The sequence below is a fragment of the Phycodurus eques genome, chromosome 14 (genome assembly GCF_024500275.1).
Source record: "Phycodurus eques isolate BA_2022a chromosome 14, UOR_Pequ_1.1, whole genome shotgun sequence".
Classification (NCBI taxonomy): domain Eukaryota; kingdom Metazoa; phylum Chordata; class Actinopteri; order Syngnathiformes; family Syngnathidae; genus Phycodurus; species Phycodurus eques.
In genome coordinates this window covers 936,750-961,162 of record NC_084538.1, presented here as the reverse complement: position 1 = coordinate 961,162, position 24,413 = coordinate 936,750, and the positions used below count along the sequence as shown (strand labels likewise).

At 47.5% G+C, this 24,413-nt stretch overlaps 2 protein-coding genes across 12 annotated transcripts; one reads left to right on the top strand and one right to left on the bottom strand.

Annotated features, from left to right (window-relative positions):
• Positions 1-65: 65 nt before the first annotated feature.
• Positions 66-1,286, top strand: ankrd9 (ankyrin repeat domain 9). The gene has a single exon (XM_061697284.1). It carries the CDS (start codon positions 130-132, stop codon positions 988-990), a length of 861 nt encoding a protein of 286 aa, XP_061553268.1. The 5' UTR covers positions 66-129; the 3' UTR covers positions 991-1,286.
• tecpr2 (tectonin beta-propeller repeat containing 2) lies at positions 1,090-24,206 on the bottom strand. 11 transcript variants are annotated; one of them, XM_061697271.1, is made up of 26 exons: positions 24,044-24,206; positions 23,624-23,707; positions 21,860-22,000; positions 21,663-21,791; positions 20,369-20,500; positions 18,944-19,101; positions 17,294-17,447; positions 16,926-17,078; positions 16,482-16,826; positions 15,265-15,454; positions 12,596-12,788; positions 12,367-12,523; positions 11,601-11,825; positions 10,899-10,966; positions 10,685-10,800; positions 10,447-10,620; positions 10,146-10,326; positions 7,493-7,634; positions 7,111-7,426; positions 6,717-6,814; positions 6,455-6,590; positions 3,675-3,823; positions 3,130-3,271; positions 2,898-3,047; positions 2,357-2,526; positions 1,090-2,058 (listed from the first exon to the last, which is right to left on the bottom strand). In XM_061697271.1, the coding sequence occupies exons 1-25, from the start codon at positions 24,095-24,097 to the stop codon at positions 2,378-2,380; spliced, it is 3,936 nt and encodes a 1,311-aa protein (XP_061553255.1). In that variant the 5' UTR covers positions 24,098-24,206; the 3' UTR covers positions 1,090-2,058; positions 2,357-2,377. The 11 variants fall into 11 exon arrangements, 9 of the variants coding, with proteins under 9 accessions (XP_061553255.1, XP_061553260.1, XP_061553262.1 ...); XM_061697276.1 differs by adding an exon at positions 23,795-23,878 and having other exon boundaries at positions 1,094-2,526; positions 23,624-23,704; XM_061697278.1 differs by adding an exon at positions 23,795-23,841 and having other exon boundaries at positions 1,094-2,526.
• Positions 24,207-24,413: the final 207 nt, after the last annotated feature.

Here is a 24,413-nt window from a genome sequence, read left to right as displayed (position 1 = left end):
AAGCGGGTGGACTGCCTGTGGACTATAAATGGCCCTAAGCTGCAGGGGTGGCTGCTGGAGTGACACGGCCGCCAAAGAGGCTGACAACGCAGTCTTGAGGTTTATTCCCAAAAGTGTTGTGGCGCTGTCATGCCGTGGCTGCTCTCGTCCCCGCCGCATCTCCCGAACCCGTCCCCGTCTCAGCGCCACTGCGAACGCACCGCCTTCGCCTTCTACTGCGCCGTGCGGGACCAACTTCCGGCATGGCTGCTGGAGGACATGCGCAGCATGGAGGTGTTCCTGTGGGACGACGGTCACCCGCGCTCCTTCTCGCCCGCTGATGCGCTCGTGTACGCGCTGGTGCACGACCACAGAGACTACGCGCGCTACCTCCTCCGTAGCTTCTCGGTCAAGGCAGTACACGTATCGCAATGCGGCGTGTGCCGAAGTAGCGGGGCGGCTCACCTGCACATGGCGGTACGCTACAACCGGAGCGCCATCCTGGGTTTGATGGTGGACGCGCTGGAGGCCTCAGCGCCCGAGGGATGGCGGCGGGAGTATCTGAACAGCTGCGGGGGCTGCACGCACGGGGACGGAGGGAAGACAGCAGTGCAGCTGGCTGTGGAACTCTCGCGGGCAGACTGTCTGCTGCTTCTGCTGGCGCACGGAGCGCGGCCGCACGCTTTGGACGCAGCGCTGGTGCGACTGGCCAGTTCCGGTGTGACTGAGCGGCGCGATGCCCGGCGCTGCCTGGACCTGCTGCTGCTCTTTGCGCCGGAACCGGTGGCTCTGCGTCGCCTGCGGGACGAACCGCAGCGCTGGCTACGCCTCCTGGGATGGGATGCGTTTGCCTGGTTGAGCGGTCTGGCCCCACCGCCGCTTCTGCTCCAGGCACTCAGGACTTTAGCCCAGTCCGTCCCGAGTCAAATAAACCAGTTGCCCGCTTTCCTGCAGCCCCACAGTGAGCTGAGACTCGACTTTCCGTTTCTGTGGAAAGAGACTGACACATGATGGTGTTTGTGATGATGTCAACGGTCTCGTGAGATCCTTGACTTCGGACCATGACCCCATGGACCGTACAGTACATTTTTGTGTTTTATTGTGTAATAAAGCGCAAACACTCAAGTGACACTGGACTCAGCAGCTTCTGTGTTTATTACGTTTATGGGTGAGTTTCCAACCGATCACTTTCTGTTACTATGAAAACAGACTAAAAGATGTTTGTGATGACGTAAACAGTCTTGTGATCCTCGAGTCTGAACCATGAGCCCGTGTACATTGTTGTGTTTCGATTGTGTAATAAAGTCAAGGACACTCAAGAGATTCTATGCTCAGCAGCTTCTGAGTTTAATTCGTTCATGGGTAAGTCTTCAACCAATCAACACATAGCAGAACGACATCACTTCCCAGGTTCCGGGTCTGACCCAACACTCAAAACATCCGGTGTCCATTCAAGTGGATGTACTTCTAAAGAGTCCGGTCGAGTCCGCTTGAATCTATCAAAGCTTGCTCGAGTAACCGTGGTTAGTCAAGTCTGCTGAAGTCACAGTGTAGTCTATTAGAGTCCATCATGGGAGGTTCGCCCAGGCGGGAGCTAAGAGTTCTTGAACCGAGTGGCACTAGAGTTCATGAGAGTTCTTCAGAGTCTACTGAAGTCCAGAGCATCTGCGTGAGTCCGGGTGAGTCTAACAAAGTCTACCAGAATGCAGTCAAGGTCATACAAGTCATCTTAAGTTAGCATGTGCGTATGTAGTCCAGTAGAACCTCAAGTCCATCACAATCCACCAGTGCCCAGAGTGTCCACCAGAGAGTAGAGTATGTGTACATACATAGTCCACTAGGGTAGGTCAGAGGGGGCTTGCTCAGGTGGAATACTCCCTATTCCCCCAAGTTTTCTTCAACCCCAATCCACTGGACGTCCAGGTGAGTCTATCAAGTGGATTCAAGGTAAGTTGAAATCTGCATAAGTGTACTGTAGACAGTTCATCATAGGTGGAAGATGGATTCCTTGTTCGCCTGAGAGTTCCCAGTGGCACGAGAGATCTTTTGCGTCCATCACTCCATTGGTGTCCAGAGCATCTGCGAGAGTCCAGGCGAATCTTAGTCCCCCAGAGTGTGGCGTGAGGATGTACACATATGTACTTTACTAGAGTACAACAGGGGGAGAATTTCCTGTACCCCCAAGAGTGTTTCCACCATCACTTAAATCCCTTAAAAACACCGTCATACTCCTCCTCGCTGTACTGTACAGTCCTTTGATCTTCGACACCCGTTAGACCCGTTTGGAAACAGTTTGAGCGAGTTCAAGCCATCTCTCAGCCTTAAAGTGCATTCTCATTTCATGGGAAGGTGTTAAAAGAAGTTTCAGCTATCTTACAGAAGTCCACAACGGACGGCATCAGAGGAGCTCCCACTCGTCGTCAACATCGTCGCCAGCGTTTTTCCCGGAAGGGGCGGGGTGACAGGGTGTTTGTGGGAGGAGCTTTGTCATCCGACGGGACAGTCCGCCAATCGCGGTCACCGCCCAAAGGTCGTCGTCTGGAGTGACTGCGGGGACAGAAAGAAAAACTGCAGAAGACCACCTAGTCGAAGCTATGGGTGGAAAATGTCTGGTACATTTGCATTAGTTAACATGGAGAATTTTGGAACTATTCCAAATTGGAAACGTTCCATGGGAATGAATAGTAATGAAGTGGGAACTGAGGGTAATTTAAAAGAGTCACATGCGAGCCAATTACAGCACAATGAATCCCGGCATGTTTGCGGTTTGGCAATCACAACTTCGCCTATTGAATCAGAATCAGAATCGTCTTTATTGCCAGGTATGTCAAAGGGGAACCTATCCTTCGGCACTTGCTGGAAAAACTACTCTCGTCGCTGTTCTTGCGCTCAGGCCAACTGGGGCGAACGAGTCTCACCAGTCAACCAGTTGGCGTTTCCTGGGATCTTCTTCCAGTAGTCTCCAGCCGGGTTTCTATCAGAGACGCCGTAACGCCGGGCCACGTCTCCATTGACACATCGGACCCAAACTGTCCGACAACTCAGAACCAGCTGACTGACGCTCAGACCTGAAGGACGGACAGAGAGACGTAGCTGGGGCGAGGACAGACAACAGACGCAGACTCATAGTTGAGGTGAAGACAAACAAACCTGGTACCAGGTCCCAATTTGTCCCGACAGGCATCTCATCACTAAGTCCCGTCCTGACAAAGACGGCGCCTCTGTTGTCCAATGCCCACAGAAGACGATCGTTTGGACTTGTCTCAATACTGACCAGCTGGACTCCAACAGGCTGCAAGGAACACGACGTCACCATCATCTTGACAAGTGGTTGTTGATGTGTGTTACGATGACCACAGGTCCTATGAATGTGTTGCATGGACAGGAGGTTCTGAATTTGTAGGTGTGTGTTGCCGTGATCCCTGGTCTTGTGTATGTAATACCTCGATTGGTAATTCTAGATGCGTGGTTTTACATCTGCGTTAACTGGTCAGGTGGTTCTCTGTGTGTTATCTTGTGAGTTGGTTCTGGACAGGTGATCTAGATGTGTGTTACGTGGTCAGGTGGTTCTAAATAGGTGTTACTACCTAGATAGGTGGTTCTATATCTGTGCTTTTTGGTCAGGTGGTTCTAGATGTATACCTGGATGGATGTTTGTAGATACCCCAAGACTGCTGGTTCTAAGTACATGTTACCTGGTCAGGTGGTTCTATGTGGATCCAAGCGGGAAGCATCATGTTGGGGTTCAACGGTTGGGTTCCAACTCGGAAGTAGACCAGTCCTCGACTGTCCAGAGCCCAAACGTTCTGGCTGCCGCAGCTGACGCTCACCAAGCGTACACTTCCTGTCTCAAAAACACACAATATAAATAGGTATTCGTATACTGTAAATACAGCACGTGCGGTACCTAGCTGAAGATGTGAATCTGGAGTTCAAGGCTAAGGTGGAATATGAGTGCGAAGAGAGCATCTTGACTTTCAGAGCAGATTCCAGGTCAGTCTGTTTTTGGGAGAACAGACTCACATTTCACTGCCGCCCCACTAACCTTTGAGGACGCGACACTCGCCAATCGGCTTAGGTTGCTCGAAATGGTAACAACGACACTTCACCTCACAACAATTCATAAATGGGGAGGGGGAAAAAAACCCATTGTGCATTTGTTAGCTCGCAACAGCAATGTTAGCAGGTATTGTTTAATGCTTAAACAAAACCAAATAAATGACAATTAAGCAATATCACACACGAGCGAGTGATGTTGTACTCACCAACCTTTTTGAAAGTGAGAACTACCGGTACTTCTTGGTACCGATTAATGTGAACGAAAGGCTACTAGTTCGTTATACACTTCTGAGGCTGCTTCAGGTTCAACTACATGGCAATTGCAATACTAACACTGCAAATGATTATTTTTGCAATCATTTTTCCCCACAAATTGATGATGATGATGATGATTTGGTTACTGGTTTGGTCCGTAACATGTCAGAAAATGTGAAGCTTTGTTTTCCAGAGTAACGCAAATGTGTGCAAATGTCTTATTTTGATAAAACAAACAACATAATCAGTCGGCTTCCATGAAGAACTACAGAAATGAGAGAATATTTATCGTTGAGAGGCTGAAATCAGAATATTTGCACAATTTCAAGTGAAACACAATGGCTCTAAACAATTAGATTATCAAACGAGTTGTCAATTCATTTACTAATCGATTAGTTGTTGATTAATTGCTTAATTGTTACACCCCTATACATAACAGTCCAACGTTAACCCGTAACATTAGCTAATGTTACATAATGGGCGTATCAGCAAGCGTTTCACTTAATTGGTCTGAAAATTGTTTACATTTTGGTGGTGTGCGGTGACAGTTTTCTGACGTAAAATATGTGGCTTGGCTCAATAACGGTTGGGAAACACTAAACCAGATTATGTCTCTGATCAGAGACATATCAGCAAATGTTAAGAGTTCACGGGCGTGTCAAATCACGTCCGATATCGGATGGTCTGGCGGCTGAAAGCTGACCCTGCGTCACTGTCGCAGTCTTGGGGCGGCATAATCAAGCGGGCGGGACGCGTGACTTGGAGTCATGCGCTCGCTGATAGCAAGGAGGACAAGGACCACGACTAAAAACAGATCTGATGGAGCTCGTTACGCAACATTCAGCTGTCGGTGTGACACGGGGGGAGCAGGTGTGTGTGTGTGCGTGTGTGTGTGTGAATTGCCCACGTGATTTTTATTGACATTAAAGAAGTTGACGCAAAAACGACGAGACATGCAACACAGAGACAAGCGCTTTGCCAAATTCTGCCTGGCAACGAGTGACTAAATATGTCCATTCACTTATGCCTGGATCCGGCATAAGTGAATGGACATTGTTGTCGTCGTCACCGTTACTATGGTGACGACAACAACAATGGCTGGTGCCAATGTGTCGTGTGTGTGGGGAGAAAGAACAAAATGAGGAAAAAGGTGTGGAGGTCGTCACCGGTGCTTGGGACAGGCCGTTCATTCAAGGATTGCTTGAGGCATGTTCACATACCTTTAATACGATACGGCTTGCAAGCAGGCAACAAAACGTTATGTAGCTTAGCAAGCTAGTGCTAGCACTAACAGTTGTATGTCAACATGCCGGCGCTCTGTCAAATCATGCTCTAAAGCTTCACTAAACATTGGTTTGTGCCCGTGAATTAATAGAATAGCAAGCACGGGAGGCAATTAGCATTCCTATTGGTTGACGTCAAGGTGCGCTGTCGGAGAGTTGTCGTTGATAGGTCACGCTGCACGGAAGATATCCAAAAAAAAATCAAACATGCTAGACTTTTCATTCTGGTGTTGTAGGACCAAATCGTTGGTTGTGGATTATGTCACACAACAAAGAGGTTTTGTAGTTCCTGATAAAATATGTTGGGCCCGATCTGAGAAATCGCCCACGATAGCTAATCGGGCCAGCATCAGGGCTAAAGTCCTGGAGTCTGACCTAGGCATAAGACAAACACATCGTGCAAAAATCTGTCCTGTCCCGTTAGCTCAGTGCTGTCAAACTTATTTTCGTCGAAGGCTACATTGTTGGTGCGGTATCCCTCACATGGTCGTTATTGACTGCGAAAACATAAATGTTTCATCACCTCACCATAGTTTTAAATATACACAATGAACTGATGGAGAATTAGTTTTGAAATCAGAAGTCAATGACAACAGTTTGTTCAGATATTGTTCAAGTTACTGTAAAAAGGAGCATGCAATTTTGCATAGTCTCTTGCGTTATTATTGATTGCATATGCTGATTTGAAATTTTGGTACAGATTTGAGCAAGAATCATGGAAGTTGACGCAAGATTAAAATGACGCGACGGGCCGGCTCCGGCCCCAGCGCCTTGAGTCGCTGGCCGCACATGGCAGGCGTGAACCTTACGACAAAAGCGACCGACTGCCATCTACTGCCGTAAAGTCCGCGTGAGCGCATCGGGATGGCGAAACGTACCGAGCTGACTGAGGTCCAGCGACGTCCAATGGAGGCCGGCGGGACAGGACGGAGACAGGGTGCGGATGGAAACCCGGCCGTGGGAGTCCAGTCCCCACAGGGCGTCGCGGCAAGCCGAAACCTGGGTCAGCTCCACCTGAGCGGGTGGGAGAAAACCAGGAAGGTATCACGAGGACACTCGCAAATAAGCAGCAGAACAGCAGGAGACCAACGCAGAAAATCGTCCGGAAAAGATGAGTGTGTGAGTGCGAACGGGACAGACCTCCGGTGGCAGCGTGACTGTGGACGGGCGAAGTTCTCCATCCTGGTCCCACACGCAGAAGAGATCCTTCTTGCTCTGAGCCAACCACAGGAAGGCACCTGAAACACACCTGCTGTCAGCGTGATGGTGGCGGTCTGCGTGTGTGACGGGCGGTGCCTGTCGTCGTGTGTTCGTGTAGTGCTGCGTGTGTGTCTGGTGGTGTGAATTGTATATATGTCTGTTGGTGTGTTGCCGTGTGTGATTGCATGTGTGTGTGTGAGGGAGAGAGAGAGTGTGTTGGTGGGATGTGTTGTTGACTGAGGAGTGAATAATGCAATCCATTGGAAAGCATCTTTGAGTGCCTAGAAAAGTGTATTTCAGAAAAATGTGTGTGTGTTGCGTCCAAGCGCATTACCCTCTTTGTGGGGCACGCACGAAGAGGCAATGGAGCTCCACCTGGTGGCCGCCACGGTCCCTCTGGGGACCAGGTTCTGCCAGAACGTTCCCACCAGGCTGCCCCGGGCCAAGTGCAGCCGGTTATGTCCGGACGCCACCCACACGCCGCCTGTGTTGGCGCTGAGCAGGCTGGGCTGGCGTTGCGAGTACTGAGACAGGAAGGCCACCACCCGCTCCACTGGCGCCTTGGTTACCGTGGCGACGCTTTGGGTGGCGTTCAGGAGCGTCTGGAACAAGCTGCCTTGATCGAACACCACGTAGTCCGAAATGCTGACCTGAGGGGGACGCCGTTATATAGCGTCACATACCGCCACGCGTGCGCGTGACGTGACGTGACGTACCTGCCACCAGTGGTCATCGTCCCCCTGCGGCCGTTCCGAGGACACTCCGGTTCTGAAGAAGAGTCTCCCGCTGACGTCCAGCGCCCAGGCAGTGCCGCCTTCCCCCAGCGTGACGCACATGAGCTCCACGCCCTGAGCCTCACTGTCACGTCACGACACGTCAGACAAAAGGCAACACGCCGTTTACATGCCATCACGTTCGCCTCTCTCTCTCTCTCTCTCTCTCTCTCTCTCTCTCTCTATCTCTATGAACGGCAAGGTCAATTCTTTTGTTTTTGTTGTGTACTGAAGACATTTGGTTTTCAGATCGAAAGATGAATATGAGACAAACATATAGAATTCCAGCTTTAAATTCATGGTATTTGCATCTAGATGTGTTCAACAACTCAGGACAGGGCACCTTTTGTTGGAAGCCACCCACTTTTCAAGTGAACAAAAGTGTTGGAACAGACATTATGAAATGAACTTAAAGTGAATAACGTTTCATATTTGGTGGCATAACCCTTACTTGCAAAAACTGCATCATTAACTTCACCAGACTGTTGCGTTCTCCATTTGAAATGCTTTTCCAGGCCTTTCCTGCGGCCTCTTTCAGTTCTTGTTTGTTTCGGGGATTTCTCCCTTCAGTCTCCTGAAGTCGTGAAAAGTATTGTCCCCCTTCTCAAATTCTTCTATTTTTGCATAGTTTCCTCACTTTGTTTAAGATCATCAAATACATATCAGAGAAATTTAACCCAAGCGAACTTAAAATGCAGTTTTTAAATGGTGATTTCATTTATTAAGAGGGGAAAAAAACTATTCAGTTACCTGGCCTTGTGTGAAAAAGTTATTACCCCCTTATTAAATCATGAATTAGTTGTGGCTAATCACAATTTTGGGTTAATTTTCACTGATCACATCCAACACTGATGACCTCCAGACCTGTTCAATCAAGAAATTACTTCAACAGAATCTGTCCCGATACAATCGAGTCGGACAAAAGATCTAAAAAAATGACACGAACCAAAGAAATTCCAGAACGGCTGAGGAATAAAGTCATTGACATCTATCAGTCTGGAAATGGTTACAAAAAGCATTTCTAAAGCTTTAGGATTCCAGCGAACCATAGGGAGAGCCATTATCCTCACGTCACTTAACACATTAACTTCTTAAACAGTTAACTTACAATTCCATTGCAACATGCTGACACTTTTTTTGTGTTGAGTTCGTTGTCCCATTTCTGTGGGGCCAATGATACATGACCCGTGCGCTCACTGTCGTCGTCTCGCCACGCTGCGCTATTTGCATATCTGTTGTTGACCAATACTGGCCACTCACGCCAGAGTAGCATCTGCACCATTCTGTGCATTATGTGCAACAATGGTCATTGCACCGGACTATTGCAATATTCGTCATTCGAACTGTTCTCAGTGCTAGAGGACTCTGCATCTTTTTGCACAATTGTCAAAAAAAATTTTTTTTAAATTGTACCGGCATTACCAGATTACTAGCAACCTTTTATTTGCTCAGTGACTGTTTTTGCCAGTGTCTTTATGTCTCCAAAGTGTTCTCTGTCAATTGAGTGTCTGTTGTCGTACTCGAGCGGCTCCAACTACCGGAGACAAATTCCTTGTGTGTTTTTGACATACTTGGTCAAATAAAGAGGATTCTGATTCTGACATGGAGAAAACACGGAAGAGTGGTGAACCTTCCCAGGAGTGGCCGGCCTACAAAGATTAGCCCAAGAGAACTGCAGTGACTCATCCGGGAGGCCACAAAGCAACTCAGGACAACTTGCAAAGAACTGCCTCAGTTAAGGTTCAGAGTTCATGACACAACAATAAGGAAGAGACTGCAGGGCAAAAATGGCATCCATGGCAGAGTTCCAAGGCCAAAACCACTGCTGACCAAAAAGAACAGCAGCAGCAGGATAACGATCCAAGACACACAAGCAAGTCAACTTCTGAATGGCTTAAAAAAAAACAAAATGAAGGTTTTAGAGTGGCCGAGTCAAAGTCCGGACTTGACTCCGATTGAAATGCAGCGGCATGACCTTCAAAAGGCCGTTCATGCTCGAAAACCCTCCATTTCTGCTGAATTCAAACAATCCTGCAAGGAAGAGTGGGCCAAAACATCTCCACAGAGATGTGCAAGACTCATTGCCAGTTCTAGAAAATGCTTGACTGCAGTTGTTGCTGCTGAGGATGGCCCAACCAGTTCTTAGGTTTTGGGCGCCATTACTCTTTCACAGAGGGCCAGGTAAGTGAATATTTTTTTCGCCATTTTAAAATAGCATTTTAAGTTCACTTGGGATATATTTGTCAGATATTTACATTTGTTTGATGATCTTCAACATTAAAGTGGGGAAACTATGCAAAAATATAATTACTTGATAAGGGGGCCAATACTTTTTCACGGCACTGTATATAGTAATACAGTATTACTAAGATAGTGCTGCTGCAGTAATATCCCGTAGTAATAAGAGTAGCATTAATTACAGAGGTAACAGAGTAGTATTCAGGTGCAACAACATTAGTAATGCTGTAATATACTGGTGGCGTTACAACAACAATAGTAATATGCCACTAATAGCAGCAGAGTATTGTTAAGGCAGCGTAGCGTATTCATAGAGTATTCAGGTCGAGCTTGAGTCGTAGTATTGCGGCAGCGGTACCTGACGGTGTCGTACTTCCAGGCGTCTCCCAGGCAACAGAAGCTGTCGAGTCCTTCCCTGTAGAACAAAGCGTTGTGCTCGCTCAGGGCCCAGGCCACGCCCCCTCGCACGCACACCTGACTGAACACGCAGGGTGCGTCCACCTTCGCCGAGCGGGCGCACGGACGCTCGGCGCTCAGACCTGGCACGCGCATGCACGTGCACACACATTAGGAAAAGGGTCCTTTCAAAGGTGAATTAAGTCGCCTAGGTAACCAAATGCCTTTGGCCACTGAACGCCGCGGGACAGACAGGTAGTTACCCGTCTGTGAGTACAGATCTCCGTTGGTCCTGATGATCCAGGCCGAGTCGTCGCTGAGGGCCACGAAGGCCGTCTGCTCCGCCGCCTTGTACCAGTGACGCTTGCCTCGCGCCGACACTTTAGCGCACGCGTACGCCGTCATGCTCTTCTGCTCCACCTTCCACAGCAGGTTACCTAGCGACATGCCACATCGCTACGCTTAGCGTGCCGCTAACACGCGCCACTGTGGACAGCTCACCTGAGGGAGAGAGCGCCACCTGGTGGATGTTGTCCTCGAAGCGCTGCCACTGGAGGCTGCTTTCCGGCAGAGGACTGCAGTAGAGTCCGCCTTTGAAGTCCAAACACCACACATGCCTCCCACACACAAACAACATTATTACGCACACGCACGCACGCACGCACACACACACACACACACACACACGCACGCATAAACATGCAAGCGCACACACTTGTCAGTCACATGAAGACTCAGTATTCCACATCCAGGTCCGGAGTACCCCATCCAGCTTTCGGCCAACTAGGAAGAAAAATAGACGAGTCTGTAAGGTGCTGATAAAGTTTCTGACGCCCTTTATCCTGCGGCAACTACCGTACATAAACCATGAGGTCGGCAACTAAGTTAGGCATCGGGCCAATTTGTTTTCCTGACAATTTCATTGTGGGGCTAAAATTACATTTTCTTCAAGCAATTCCTGTTTTTCCTACTATGAAAAACTTTTCCCCCCGTCATTTATACAATTATACCATGTCCAAATCTTAATTTAATGAAATTATGAATTCATAATAAATGAATTTGCTTATAGGCTGTTATTCATTCTTGGTATATGTAATTTGTAAACGGTCCCTAACACATATGGTAAGCCCAATACAGACCTTTTTTTCTTTTCTGAAATTATCCTCCACATACCACACGTGATATAGTTGAAAATGTAGTTATGAGTACGAGCATGCGAGGACTGAATGTTTGGCGAATATCAAACGTCCAGCTAACTTTCTCTGGCTCATTCCTGACCACACCGAGAACAAAATAATAATCATCTCTCTCACCTCGGGATGGTTGTGGGCGGGGGGCGCGAACTCCTGTTGTCCAGGCGAGACACTGCCTGGCTCACGACCCGTCCCGTCCCTTCCAGATGATTTGTAAGGCTCACCTGCTCAGCTTCTCGCCCACGTCCGTCCCGAGCGTCCCGCTGCAACGCTTCATCGGCCGCTTGGCATTGACTGGCGCCGCGTTGTTCCACATTGCCGCCATCCACATGGGGCAGACTGCTGCGGTAGATGTCGATCTCCTCGTCATCGCTAGACACGCTCGGCTCCTTGAGTCCAGAATCCGAGGTCTGGTCCGTCACGCCGGCGGGTGGCGACGAGTCATCCTCCTGCACATTGTAAAGGAAAATTATTAAGGCCTTGTCACACTGCACTCGTTCAGTGTGAATGGCGCCCGCGTCAAAGAGAAAACAACGACAGCAAAGCCCATATTTGGAAGTGGCGACATAACAGCCTCAAAGGAAGTCGGAAGGCTATCCCTGCTGAAGTATGTCATTTTTGGAAAAGAAAGCCCGAAATGTGCTTATTTTAAGGAGGAGGAGGTGACGGCCACCAAAATTGCACTCAGAAATCGCTCCACCACCCCCGCTCCCATTGGAGGAGCTTTCGGAAGTCAACGCGTCGGCGCTCCGGAATAGAACATTTTACTATCCGTGACGCTGAGCGCCACCCGCCCTCCGGATTGAGGCGACGCGCACTCACCCCCCCCCCCCCTCAGCGCACACACAACGAATGTGAACGTCGAGGGCGTCAGACGCCTCCAAGCGCAGTGTGAAAAGGCCTTTTGTAGCCGAGATTCTCAAAAGTGTGGTAGACATCAAACCCCGTCCTCGGGACAGCGATGGGACAGGAAGTCCGCGTATTGTTTACCTCATCCCCCTCCACTTGCATCGGAGGGTCCCGCTCCTCCATCGGCCGCCGCTTCTGTCCGTCATGCTGCATGTAGGAGAAGGTGCACTCCAGGAGCACGTCCACATCCGGGGTGAGGGGCACCGCCTCCTTCTCCGGACCCCGGGGGGTCAGGCGACTGGGGAGAAGCTGGCGTAAGACCGTGCTGATGTCAACAGGAAGCGCAGACCACTGATGTTCAACTACACACCCGGAATCCTCTCTCTCCTGATCTTCAGCCTCCTTCTCATTTCCATCCCTGACCTCCATCGGAGTGTCCTGTTTTGGAAGCTCTAACCCCGCAAGGGACGCGCCGTCGCCTCCGTGGCTGCGGCCGCCGTCTCGGACTACAAACGTGGACTCCGAGCAGCTGCTCTCGGACAGACGATTCCCACTGCCGCTGTCTGCCAAAGGAAAACAAAGAGTCACCAGCCCCTTTCACACATCTAGGCTAGGGGGGGTTGAAGTCCCAAATTTTCAAAAGTTCAGTAATGCCTGAGCCTCGTCGGCCACGCCGCTGTCACGTGATGTCGCTGCGCATCTAACTATCTGATTTAGGGATAGACCGATTACCCGGCATTTTAACTCATATCAGCGTCATCCCGTAAGAGATCAATTTAAGCTTCAGGGAACTATTTATTTATTTAAATTTCTAGTTAACGTTATAAGAGATGCTGTGGACCTTGGCAACTCTCTGAACTTCATATTTTTGTTTTAACTTAAAAAATAAATCGATGAAAAGCTTAACATTTCAGTTAAATTGAAATTTGGGAAAACTTGACTTACTGTAGAAAACTTCACAGATGTATGTATTTGTTGAAGTTTTCATTGAACTTTATCGGACATGCTGCTGAGCTCGGGAGCGCTCTTTTAACAAAGATGCCAATGGACCACACGCACGGCGGCAAAGTTTCCAGTGTTGTTGTTTCAAGTCGATATTGAATCTTTTTCAAATCGATTATCCAAGAAATATTTTGTCGCGTCTGTATGTGGTGCAGCAACGATTGTTTTCCTAAGTTGAGTTGAGAGTTGAGTGTACACGCGCACGTATGCATGTACAATTCTTTCTGTAAGACTGCGTATGGCTTCTTAAATGAGAAATCAATTATACATGTAATACGTCATTGATAGTAAGTTTCGGTAATTCCAGCAGACAGCGAGTATATTTTGAACAGTTTGATGCTGTCGTAGCTATCGCTATGCATTGACTAGCAACCGGAGGTTAGCTTGCAGCCTTGTCCCAAACGCGGAAGTAGCGTGTGCTTGGAGTCCATTGTCTAAGACAAGAAAAAGTGTTGGTATTTTATTTTTATTCATTTTGATGGCAATTGGACTTGACGCCAATCTGATGGGTTTGATCGTTATCAGACGATAATTAGCATTTTATGCCGATCGGCTTTCGTGTCATAATTCGCCGATCGATCGGCTCCGCACAAGACATTTAACTCCGCGTCTCCGTCGCGCATGAATCCAAAAGCTAGTTTAGCCTTTTCACGTGTCTTGTCGCGCAGTACGGTACCTATCTGACGGCAAATACATTTTTTTCAATCTTGTCGGTGAAAAAAACACGTCGTCGGTGCGGGACTATTTTGCGGCGTCTCAGACAAACGGCACGCAAGTTCTTTGCAGTCTGTGCACAACTGAAGTACGTCGTGGGGAACGTCATGGAAATGCTTCAACGCAACTCGTTTGATCGAGCACCTGAAGAATGTACACGAGGAGGAGCGTGCCGCGTTCAAGCAACGCAGCGTGAAAAAAACAAAAACAAAGGAAAAGCCAAACGGACACAAACTCTAGACAACACCCGTCCATATAGCCGGGGCAGTAAGAAAGTTAGAGTAAGCATGTCATTAACAGTATTTGTTGAGTAGTTTTATGACAGAAAGTTAGCAACCATTATTTCTGTCATGTTGTAATGTTGATTTGACCTAAACTTGTGTCAGTGGCCAATCCTTGAATGCCCCCTAGAGGTCATTGATGTTTTTGTCTAAAATGCTAGAGAATAATTTGGAAGGTACAGTACTCAAAATACAGTACACAAGTAGAAAACAATAAATGAACAAGCCATGTAAATAGACACGTTGCTCCATCTTGTGATCGAATATCGTTATTTTAAACTCAAAAATCCTGATCATGTAAAGCAAACGAATATCGCCTCCAAATACCATTTATCGGGCCCCTGACTACTAATAATCGGTATCGTATATCTGTGTCTGTAATCTGAAAGGGCGGCACGGTGACCGACCGGTTAGAGCGTCTGCCTCACAGTCCTGGGAACCGGGGTTCAATCCCCGGCCCCCCCTGTGTGGAGTTTGCATGTTCTCCCCGTGCATGTGTGTCTTTTTTCCTCCCACATCCCCAAAACATGCATGGTAGGTTAATTGAAGTCTCTAAATTGCCCGTAGGTGTGAATGTGAGTGCGGATGGTTGTTTGTTTGTATGTGCCCTGCGATTGGCTGGCAACCGGTTCAGGGCGTACCCCGCCTCCTGCCCGATGATAGCTGGGATGGGCTCCAGCACGCCCGCGACCCGCGTGAGGAGAAGCGGCTCAGAAATGGATGGATGCAATCTGAAAGGGCAAAAGGCGCAACGGCTGTCACTGATAACAGCCTTTGCGCTGAAAGCAATTGTCAGATGCCGATGTCACCACGCCTCTAATTATCTGAATATGTAAAGCAGCAACAGGGGAATGCGAAATAATGACGCCACTACCTTTATGCCTCTACTGCGTCAATTTGCCATGACAGCTGTGTGAAAGCAGCTAAGGATTCACTTGGAGTTCTGACAGTGGCCACGCATCTAATCATCTGAATGCGCGAAGCCGCAACGCCTGTGGCAACCAGTGTATTTGCCACAGTGTGTGTATGCGTGTGCGCTCGCCTTGTCGTTGCCTCTTCTTCTTCTTCACCTTAACGGCTTTCACCACCAGCTCCTGCCACACCTCCTCCTGCCCCAAGGGGGCGCTGTAGCGGCGGGAGTCTGCGTCGCTGGAGGCGTTCCCACGGAGACTGTCCCAGGAAGTGACGGAGCTGCTGCGGCTCCGCGAGCAGCCGCTCAGGATGCCGCCGCCCTGACGAAAACATGACAGCACGGGACGCGTCACTGGATAGACGGGGATTGGCGTATATACACAAATAGTGGCCTCTGCTCAAATGACCTGATATCTGTAAAGCAGAAGTTTACAGAGCCAGTACCAGTGATGTATTGTATTAGAAGCAGTGAAGTATCAGATGAAAAAGCAGCTGCATCATTTACTTAAATAAATGTCACATCTCAAATAGATGCCTCATTACTTCCTGCTGACTAGACATGGCCTCTGTAAAGCTGACATTGACGGTATCAGTACATTATTGGTAGTAGCGGTATCAGTAGCAGTGAAGTACAAGCACCAGCAGGAGTAGGTGCGCCAATCACTTGATTAAATAAACAGCGCACCTCAAATACATGCTTGATGTCAAGCTGACATTTGCAGTAGCAGTATCAGCAGTGTCAGTATCACGAGTAATGGTGTCGTAGCAGTAGCAGTAGCAGTGACGTATCGGTATAAAGGCGGTGTCGTAGTATCAGTATCGCTGTCGTACCAGTGGCGAAAAAAGTTATTGTTACTACTGCCTGGAGACCCAATGTGGCATCTGTAAAGCTGATGTTTACAGTGCCAGCATCTGTAGTATCGGTATCAGTATCGGGGGCAGTGAAGTAAGGGGAAAAGAGTAAGAACTGACACCTGCTAGGGAATATTCTCAATAGCACGGTGGACGACTGGTTAGCACATCTGCCTCACAGTTGTGAGGTTGCGGGTTCAAATCCGGCCCCGCCCTTCCTCCCACATCCCAAAAACAGGCGCGCCAAGTTAATTGCAGACGCTAAATTGCCCGTAGGTGTGCATGTGAGTGCCCTGTGATTGGCTGGCAACCGGTTCAGGGTGTACCCCGCCTCTCGCCCGAAGATAGCTGGGATAGGCTCCAGCGCGCCTGTGACCAGCGTGAGGAGAAGCGCTACAGAAAAAGGGTGGATAGTTGTAGCTGTTCCTAATGTTTTGTCCCGCTCATGTACGTGTGTACCTAATGAAGTGGTCAAAATAATCAACTGCCGATTACCTCGTCCTTCTCCTGCGCTTCCTCAGCTTCCTCCTCTTCCTCTTCCCCCTCCTCAGCGCACCTCCCGCCCCCCTCGCCGGCCCCGCCCTCCACGACGACGGCCAGGGTCCTGATCGGCTGAGCCGTCTCCACGCAACCCGTCGGCGCGATGACGGCGGCTTGCGACGTCAACGGCGAGGACAGACGCACGGGGAAGCGAGGCGCGGAAGGGGAGACGCCGCACGCTCCCTCCGGACTGTCGGACAGTCGGATGAGATCTCGGTCTCCCTTCAGCACGAAGATCTCGTTGTCGCAGCAGGACAGCGACACGATATCCCCGCCGCTCTCCAACGCGCCCACCAGCTCCTGAACGCACCGTCAAAAGACAAGCGGTCAGCTGTTTGGTGTACGCCGCGCGAGTGCTTTTGTCGCCTTGCCAAGTTAGGAACACTAACACGTTGGCACCTGGCTAACGCAGTCCAGCACGTAGACGCTGTATTCGTTCCAGCTGAGGATCCAACCCTCCTTCGGGAAGCAGCTGAGCAGACCCAGCTGACGCTCGGCCGGACGGTACGCCCCCACCGGACCGGGACGAGGGAATATCTCAAAGTGGGGAATCTGACAAACAAATCAGGAGGACACGCCGAGAGTCAACAGCGGACCCATACCAGCACTCGTGACTACGGCAGTGGCAGTAGCAGTTTCAGTATTTGTTTGGCAGTAGCAGTAAAATACCAGTACCGATATCAGGAGGATATCGCTATCAGTAGAATTATCCTAGCATAGTAGAAGTGTCAGTATCAGTAGAGGTCAATTACTACAAAAGTAAGTACCTGAGCGTTGAAGATGGCTTTGAGCAGTCTGGTGTCAACCACGTGACCCGAGACATCGGACCTCCAGAGTCTGAGTCCTGGTCGGGCGGCGAACACTTGAAGGTCGCTCTGCTTGCAAAGAGCCGGCAGGAAGCAGGCTCCGAACCTGCCGCTACTGTCACACACACACACACACACACATTTGCTGTCCCGTCAAAATAACTCAACACGCCAACATTCATGTCGAAACGCTGGCAACAAAAGCGAGTACATCCCTAATGTCTGGATCGGACTACGAGACAAACGTGGTCACTGGCATAAAATCTTATTAAGCCACTGGCAACGTCGTTTCTGACAAGACCACTCTATCCCATCTTTTACAATTACTGGGCTTTATCTTGTCAAATCAAACATTGTCAGGGAGTCGGAACCAAAAAAACCTTTCACCGGCCGCCATTTTGCGTAACGAGCGATCTAATGCGTTGCTGTGTCCAGGAAAGTAATCAGATTACAGTTATTTCATCAACCCAATAATTGTTACAGTTGAGTCAACAATGACTCTTGACAATTATTCATTTGTAGATACACACTTGGAGAAGTAGCAGCGCATTTGTACAAAAGTATTTTAAGGATTAGGCAGACCGCTTCCTTTCAAACATTCTGAGGAAAAGGACTGCGAGCTCGTTGTTTGAAGCGCTAAAGAAAATGGATGGATGGTTCATGTTGATGATGTCATTCTGTAACCCGTGTGGCGTATATTATTTCCAAGTAATGCCTACGGTTAAGCTAATGCTCTTGCTGTACTGTGGATGAGTGATATTCCTGCCACTTAGCAGCTGATGAAAGTAATTAAAAAGTTGCTTTTGAAATCAAGGAATCAGTAAAGTAACTAAGCTACTCGTAAGATCAAGTAATCTAGAAAGTTACTTTTTGTAGGTAACTGCGGCAACACTGGTCTCTGGTCAGCGCAACCGGATACACCTGTTACCATGGCGACGAGAGCAAGATGTATTGTATTGTGTTGGGGGGGGACAAAAAGAAGAAAAACGTCACCGGTGCTTGGGAGAGGACTTTTTGGGCTGTCCATTCAAGAAGATCTTGAGGTATGTTCACGTACTTTTAATACAATACGGCTCGCAAGCTGGCACCAAAACATTATGTTGCTTCGCAAGCTAATGCTAACACTAACTTTTGTACGTAAATAAGCCGGTGCCCTAAAGCTTCGGTAACCATTGGTTCGCGCGCACGAATAAATGTTGAAAACGGCGAGCAAGGGAGGCGAGGCGCCGGTCGCAGTCGCAATCCAACTGGTCGACGTCCAGTTGCTGTCGGAGACTTGTCGTTCATATGTCACACTACACGGAAGGTATCCCAAAAATCCAACATGCTAGACTTTTCATTTTGGCGTCTTAGGGCCAAATCGTGGATTACGTCACACGACAAAGACGTTTTGTCGTTGCTGACAAAATATGTTGGGCCCGATCTGGGAAATCAGCCGTGATAGCTAATCGGGTCAATATCAGGGCTAAAATTCTGTAAGTCTGATCCACGTACCACGCATTTCATTTATGGTATGTGATTTACTCCCACCTCTGGTACAGGTATAGGCACACACGCACACACGCACACGCACACGCACGTGCACCTTCACTGTTCACACGTGACACTCACCTCTTCCTGGGCTTGGTGCCAAGCTGCTGGACCTGCTGCGTGTGCGTGAAGTACAGCAGCGAGCGTTGCTGCGTGGACACCAGCAGAAGCTGGTGACTGTAGTCCAGCTGGACCACGCCGCCGGGTTCCTCCAACAGCAGCGTGGGGGTGCACGTACCCTGAAAACACACACACACACGCACACACACAGTCAGAAAAAAAAAACATTAGCTGACTAAGCAGTTTAATAGGCAGAAATGAATCCTTTGTGGCTGACCAGTTCCTTCTTCACCGAAGCGTTTTGGGCAAAACAAGCTAACTCAAATGGATCTAACCTTACAATTTTGCATTGTTCGTTATTGTCTAGAAAACATCCAGACTTTCAGTCTTAAGGCAACATAATGCTGCACAGCTCCCACGCAGAGGGAAGAGCCAGTTTCTCAGAATTGTTCGAGAGTTAATAGACTTGTTAACAAGCTATTTTTCAACCCTTTAAATTGGTTAATAATAATGAGTAAAAATAACAATAGACCAATAGTATCCATCCATCCATCCATCCATTTTCCGTACCACTTATCCTCACGCGCGTCGCGGGCGTACTGGAGCCTATCCCAGCTATCTTCGGGCGAGAGGCGGAGTACACCCTGAACTTGTCGCCAGCCAGTCGCAAGGCACATAGAAACAAACAGGCATTCGCACCCACATACACACCTACGGGCAATTTAGCATTTTCAATTAACCCACCACGAATGTTTTTGGGATGTGGGAGGAAACCAAAGTACCTGGAGAAAACCCACGCAGGCGGGGCTGGGATTTGAATCCCGGTCCTCAGAGCTGTGAGGCAGATGTGCTAACCAGTCGTCCACCGTGCCGCCCCAATAGTATCCATTTGTGAAAAAATATTAAATTGACCATATGTATTTGGACATACGAGGTTTCTGTTGGACAGCAAAGCTGTGCACCTGAGGCTAGAAGACAAAGCATGGAGAGTCGCTGTTGTCAAAATCCGCGGGCGCGTTCCGTAAATGGACTGACTGATCATTGCCAACAGCCTCTCGAAATATGCAAACACTTTCCTTTATTGTCACCAGTTTCTGCTTTGTGGCAATCCACATCGTCTTAAGACAATCGCGCCATGTTATTGTGGTCCAATAAAACTACTGTACTGTATATTGTATGTAGAGCATCAAAACCAAATACAGGGTCACAGTTTTTCTGTTGCAGCGCCTCGGTTGATGTGTGCCACGTCAATGGCACTGGGCCACGTCGTTCGGTCTGCGGCGGGCCGAAGTCGAGACTCATGAATACCAAGTCAAAGCCAATTTGAGTCTTTCGTAAGTTTTAGCCAAGCGAGTCGTTGACTTAAGTCTGAGTCGAGTCAAGTCGTGTCGCTGGAGTCCCCCACCTCTGCCACCTGGTGGTAATGTGGCGGAATTGCGGTGTCACCTGATCCAGGTCTAGAGCGGAGAAGACCACGCGTCCTTTGTCGTCCCCGGAGAAAAGCTTCATGCCGTTGGTGCTCCATGCCAAAGACGTGACCGTGCCTTTGTGGAGGCCCACCACGTCGAAGCGTCGCAGCTAAACGCACACGCACACAAAATTGAAAGCAAAAATTACGTAAAACGTTACTCTTGCCAGAAAGTTTATTGCACGCAAAATGAAAAGGAAGTGAAAAGATGTTTATTATTAATTTTTTTTAAATCTAAATCTTTCAGCCTTTCCGATGTGAATACGTTGAGATTTCCTTAGTCCGCCATGAAAGCAGACAAGTAAAACAAAACAAGACAGTAATGGACAAAAAGTCTACACAAACCTGTTGAATGGGCAGATTTTTGTGATGTTAAAAAAACTTTCCACCATTAATTTGACTTACAACCCGTACAACACAATTGAAAAAAAAATATCTTTTTGAGAGGGAAACTCCAAATAAACAACTCAGGTAATGTTGCAAATACCAGTGAGTGTTAGAACAAAACCTTCAGACTTCTGCTAGAAGGCAAAAATAAAATGTCAGGAAAAGCCTGCTAGAAAATCTGCAATTTATTTGGGGTTAATTTGAGGCACTCAAATTGTGACAGGTGTGTGCTGACTCCCATTTAACATGAGTTTGAATGTGATTGGTTCATTCTGAACACGACCATATCCCAGTTTTAAGAGGGTGTGCACACTTACACAACCACATTATTTCAGACATTGATTTTTACATACCCTCTTGAACATAATTTCTCCCCCAATTGAGTTGCACATGTTATAGGCCACATTAATGGTGGTAAACGTTTTGAAATGACTTATCTTGGTTTCGTTCTTTGGTTTAAAAAAAAAAAAAAAAAAAAAAAAACGGGCATTTGAACAAGGGTGCGTCGAGTTTTTACATCCAATGTAAGTTTGGATTTAGCAAAACTGACAAACATTTTTGCCTATTTTCCGACATGTTTGGAATTAAACTCTAACGCAGAAGTCATTCCCAAACTTAAAAAGCTGCTGAAAATTCGCTACTTGAAATCTGAAAATCTTCTGAGGCCCACCAAAACTTGACATCACAAATGTGACCAACACGTGAGGCTCGGATCAATAATTCCCGAATAGATACAGCGGTTTCCGGAACCACGTTTTATAAACACTGCATTTGCAAAAAAAAAAAAGTAATTCAGAGCAGAAACCATGAATCGGGTGTTTCTAGCATTGAAAGAGCTGGCGAGCAAGACGACGTGGCGTAGGGTTAGTACTACTAACCACTCACCTGCTTGTTGCGACCCGGTAGCGGCGACACCAGCTGGAAGACGGCCACGCGGCCCGACGCCGTTCCCGCGGCGACCAGGTCGTCAAAGCAGCTCAGCAGCTTCACGGCGGTGATGGCGTCGCACTTTCCCTGAACACACACGCATTCAGCGACCTCTTAAGAGACCTCCGAAGATTGAAGAACAACAAGAGCGCCACCTCCAGGCTGTATTTGTTCATGTGCGCCAGGCCACGGCAGTAGAGGTACAACATGCCGATGCTGCTGCCCACCGCCACAAAGTCGCGGCTGCTATCCACCGCCGTCAGGTAGACCACCACCGAGCGGAAGCCGCGTTGAACCTGCAGATACATACGCACTTGTTTATTCTACTTGCAATGCTGCTGCATAAATTGTTGGTGTTATTATATACTGCGAATACAGCACACTGTCGGCAACCCCGGACCTCCAAATACATTCAATGTCATATTTTTTCATATTACCGATACTTTTGGTCTGTCCCCACTTCCAGTTATTTTTACACATTAGCAAACAATTTAAAGTGATGAATAGCAACTAATAATTACTTGAATAATCAATTCATCTGCAATTTTTGTTTTTAAAAAGATTAATAGACAAAAAAAAAAAATAATAATTTTTAAATTTCCACCCCTCTATTAAAAAAAAATGACATTATTTGAAATTGACAGTGCAAAAAAGGCGCAAGCATAAACTGACTATGATTCAGTTACCGGTTTTGGTCCATAACGTCAGAAAATAGGCAAAAATGTTGATCTCACTGTTTCCCACCACTGATTTGATTATTTATGTTAGGTCAAGAAGAAAGGAGGATCTGTATCCCTTTTATGCCGGAACAGTTTTACTGTGTCACAGTGGAGTTGTTAAGTTTCCGCTGTGGTTTTAGTATTATAATTGAAGTTTATTGAGAATCAGAGTCGAACAGAACAAAGTTTCTAGAGGGGAGAGAGAAACGAGGACAAAGGACAAAGCACTAATTGTAAACAGGATGAGAAAAGTAAGCCATTACATTATCTACAACGATGAAACGTTAAATACGAGTGTTGCATGGGGCTGTAGTGCTGCTCTGTGAGGGAAGGACAGGACAAGATAGGACAGGAGAAGAAGCTTGCAGGACAAGGGTCGTTGGTGGTCACAGAAATAACTTGAATCTCACAAAAGTAATCATATATAAACATTTTATGAAAACTAACCAATGAAAATCAGACATTGCTTTGGAATTGTGATTCAACAGAATTATTTGAAAAAACAAACTCACGAAACAGAAATTAGGTTTGAAAATAGCTTGAAAACAAATCTCTCCTGTCTGATAAGTGTAAAACCTCGCCTCTTCCTCACTTTGCGGGAGCTGTGCGGCATTATGTCGCCTCAAGAATGAAGTCTGAATGTTTTTAGACAACAACAAATGAAGATATTTACGTTAGATACATTTGAGCAGGCCTATTTTGTTACGAGATGATCTTGTGCAAAATATTCGACCATTTTATTCAACAACAGCGTAATAAATGTATATATTATATATTATACCGTACCCAGTGGCCGAATATTCTTGCTGTGGTTCATGTTCACTTTTATATATACGGTATAGCTTCTTTATTATATACTGCTTATTCAATATCATATATAGACTTTACTGATACATTTGTAGCTTTTTTACGACATACAATGCTTCTGACTATTCTTGCTACTGTTCACGCGGACTTCTGCATAGAGCATCTTTTTTATAAACTGTTTATACGGTATATATAGTGATTTTGTTACATACATACAATGCTGCTAACTATTTTTGCTGCTGCTCACATTTATTCTGTATATATCTCATCATGATAATCAACATGCATAGTTTTTGCAACATCCAATGCTTCTGTACAAATAAATGTCCATTTATTCATGTAAACCACTCTGCTCATTGTCTGACACTATTAACATGCACATAGATATTTTACTTTTGCCGGGATGGCGTTCAGCAGGTCCTGCAGTGGGCAAAATTCCCTCAGGGTGGACGGCTGGCTCGCCATGTTGCCTTTCTGCTGAGGAAGAAGATTTCTTGTCCAAATGAGTGCAAAAGTGATTTTAACAAGTGTTCCATAAACGCCAGCTGGCTTTTGGTAACATACCTACGTCAACACTATTGCATTATGTCACCACTTTTAGAAAGTCGATGCTTGCCAATGGAATCCAAGACAAAGACGGAACGAGAGCTTATTAAAATTGATTAAACACACACGCAGACACACACACACACACACACACACACACACACAGTTGTTGTTTTGAGCTAGCTACCCACGCCATGCTAAGCTAACAGCCGAGTATTGGCACGGCGGGCTCATATTAATAGCACCGGGACATAATGCCCCACTCACGGGGTAATGTCGTGTGGAACAAGTCGTTCGGTTGTGCGTCAAGTTGTTATTCATCCCAGCAGCAGTTGGATGGTAAACAGAGGCGACATCGCCCTGTCATACTGGCAGACGTCATCAAAGCGCGTCCGTCGGCTGCTCCCGCCATCGCGTCGTGAGGGTTCCCACGCAGTTTCTAGGCAGGACACGCCCCACTGCAACATGATATGTATCACATTTGTACCAAGTAAAATCGAAGTTTATGATGGTGAGGATTATGGCTATGGTTGGGGCGGTTTAGGATGTCTTAAAGTTAGCATTAGGGTGGGTTAGGGTTAGTGGGATACATGAACGCCGCCACAATTAAGTCGCATATTTTCACATCAAAGCGCAG

Excerpts from the sequence above, each read along its gene's own strand:
- tecpr2 (XM_061697271.1), bottom strand. The coding sequence starts at position 24,097 with ATGAATAACAACTTGACGCACAACCGAACGACTTGTTCCACACGACAT. Across the intron at positions 20,501-21,662 it reads TACCGGGTCGCAACAAGCAG|CTGCGACGCTTCGACGTGGT; the intron begins GTGAGTGGTTAG and ends GTGTGCGTTTAG. Across the intron at positions 17,079-17,293 it reads AAGCCATCTTCAACGCTCAG|ATTCCCCACTTTGAGATATT; the intron begins GTACTTACTTTT and ends TTTGTTTGTCAG.
- ankrd9 (XM_061697284.1), top strand. The coding sequence starts at position 130 with ATGCCGTGGCTGCTCTCGTCCCCGCCGCATCTCCCGAACCCGTCCCCG.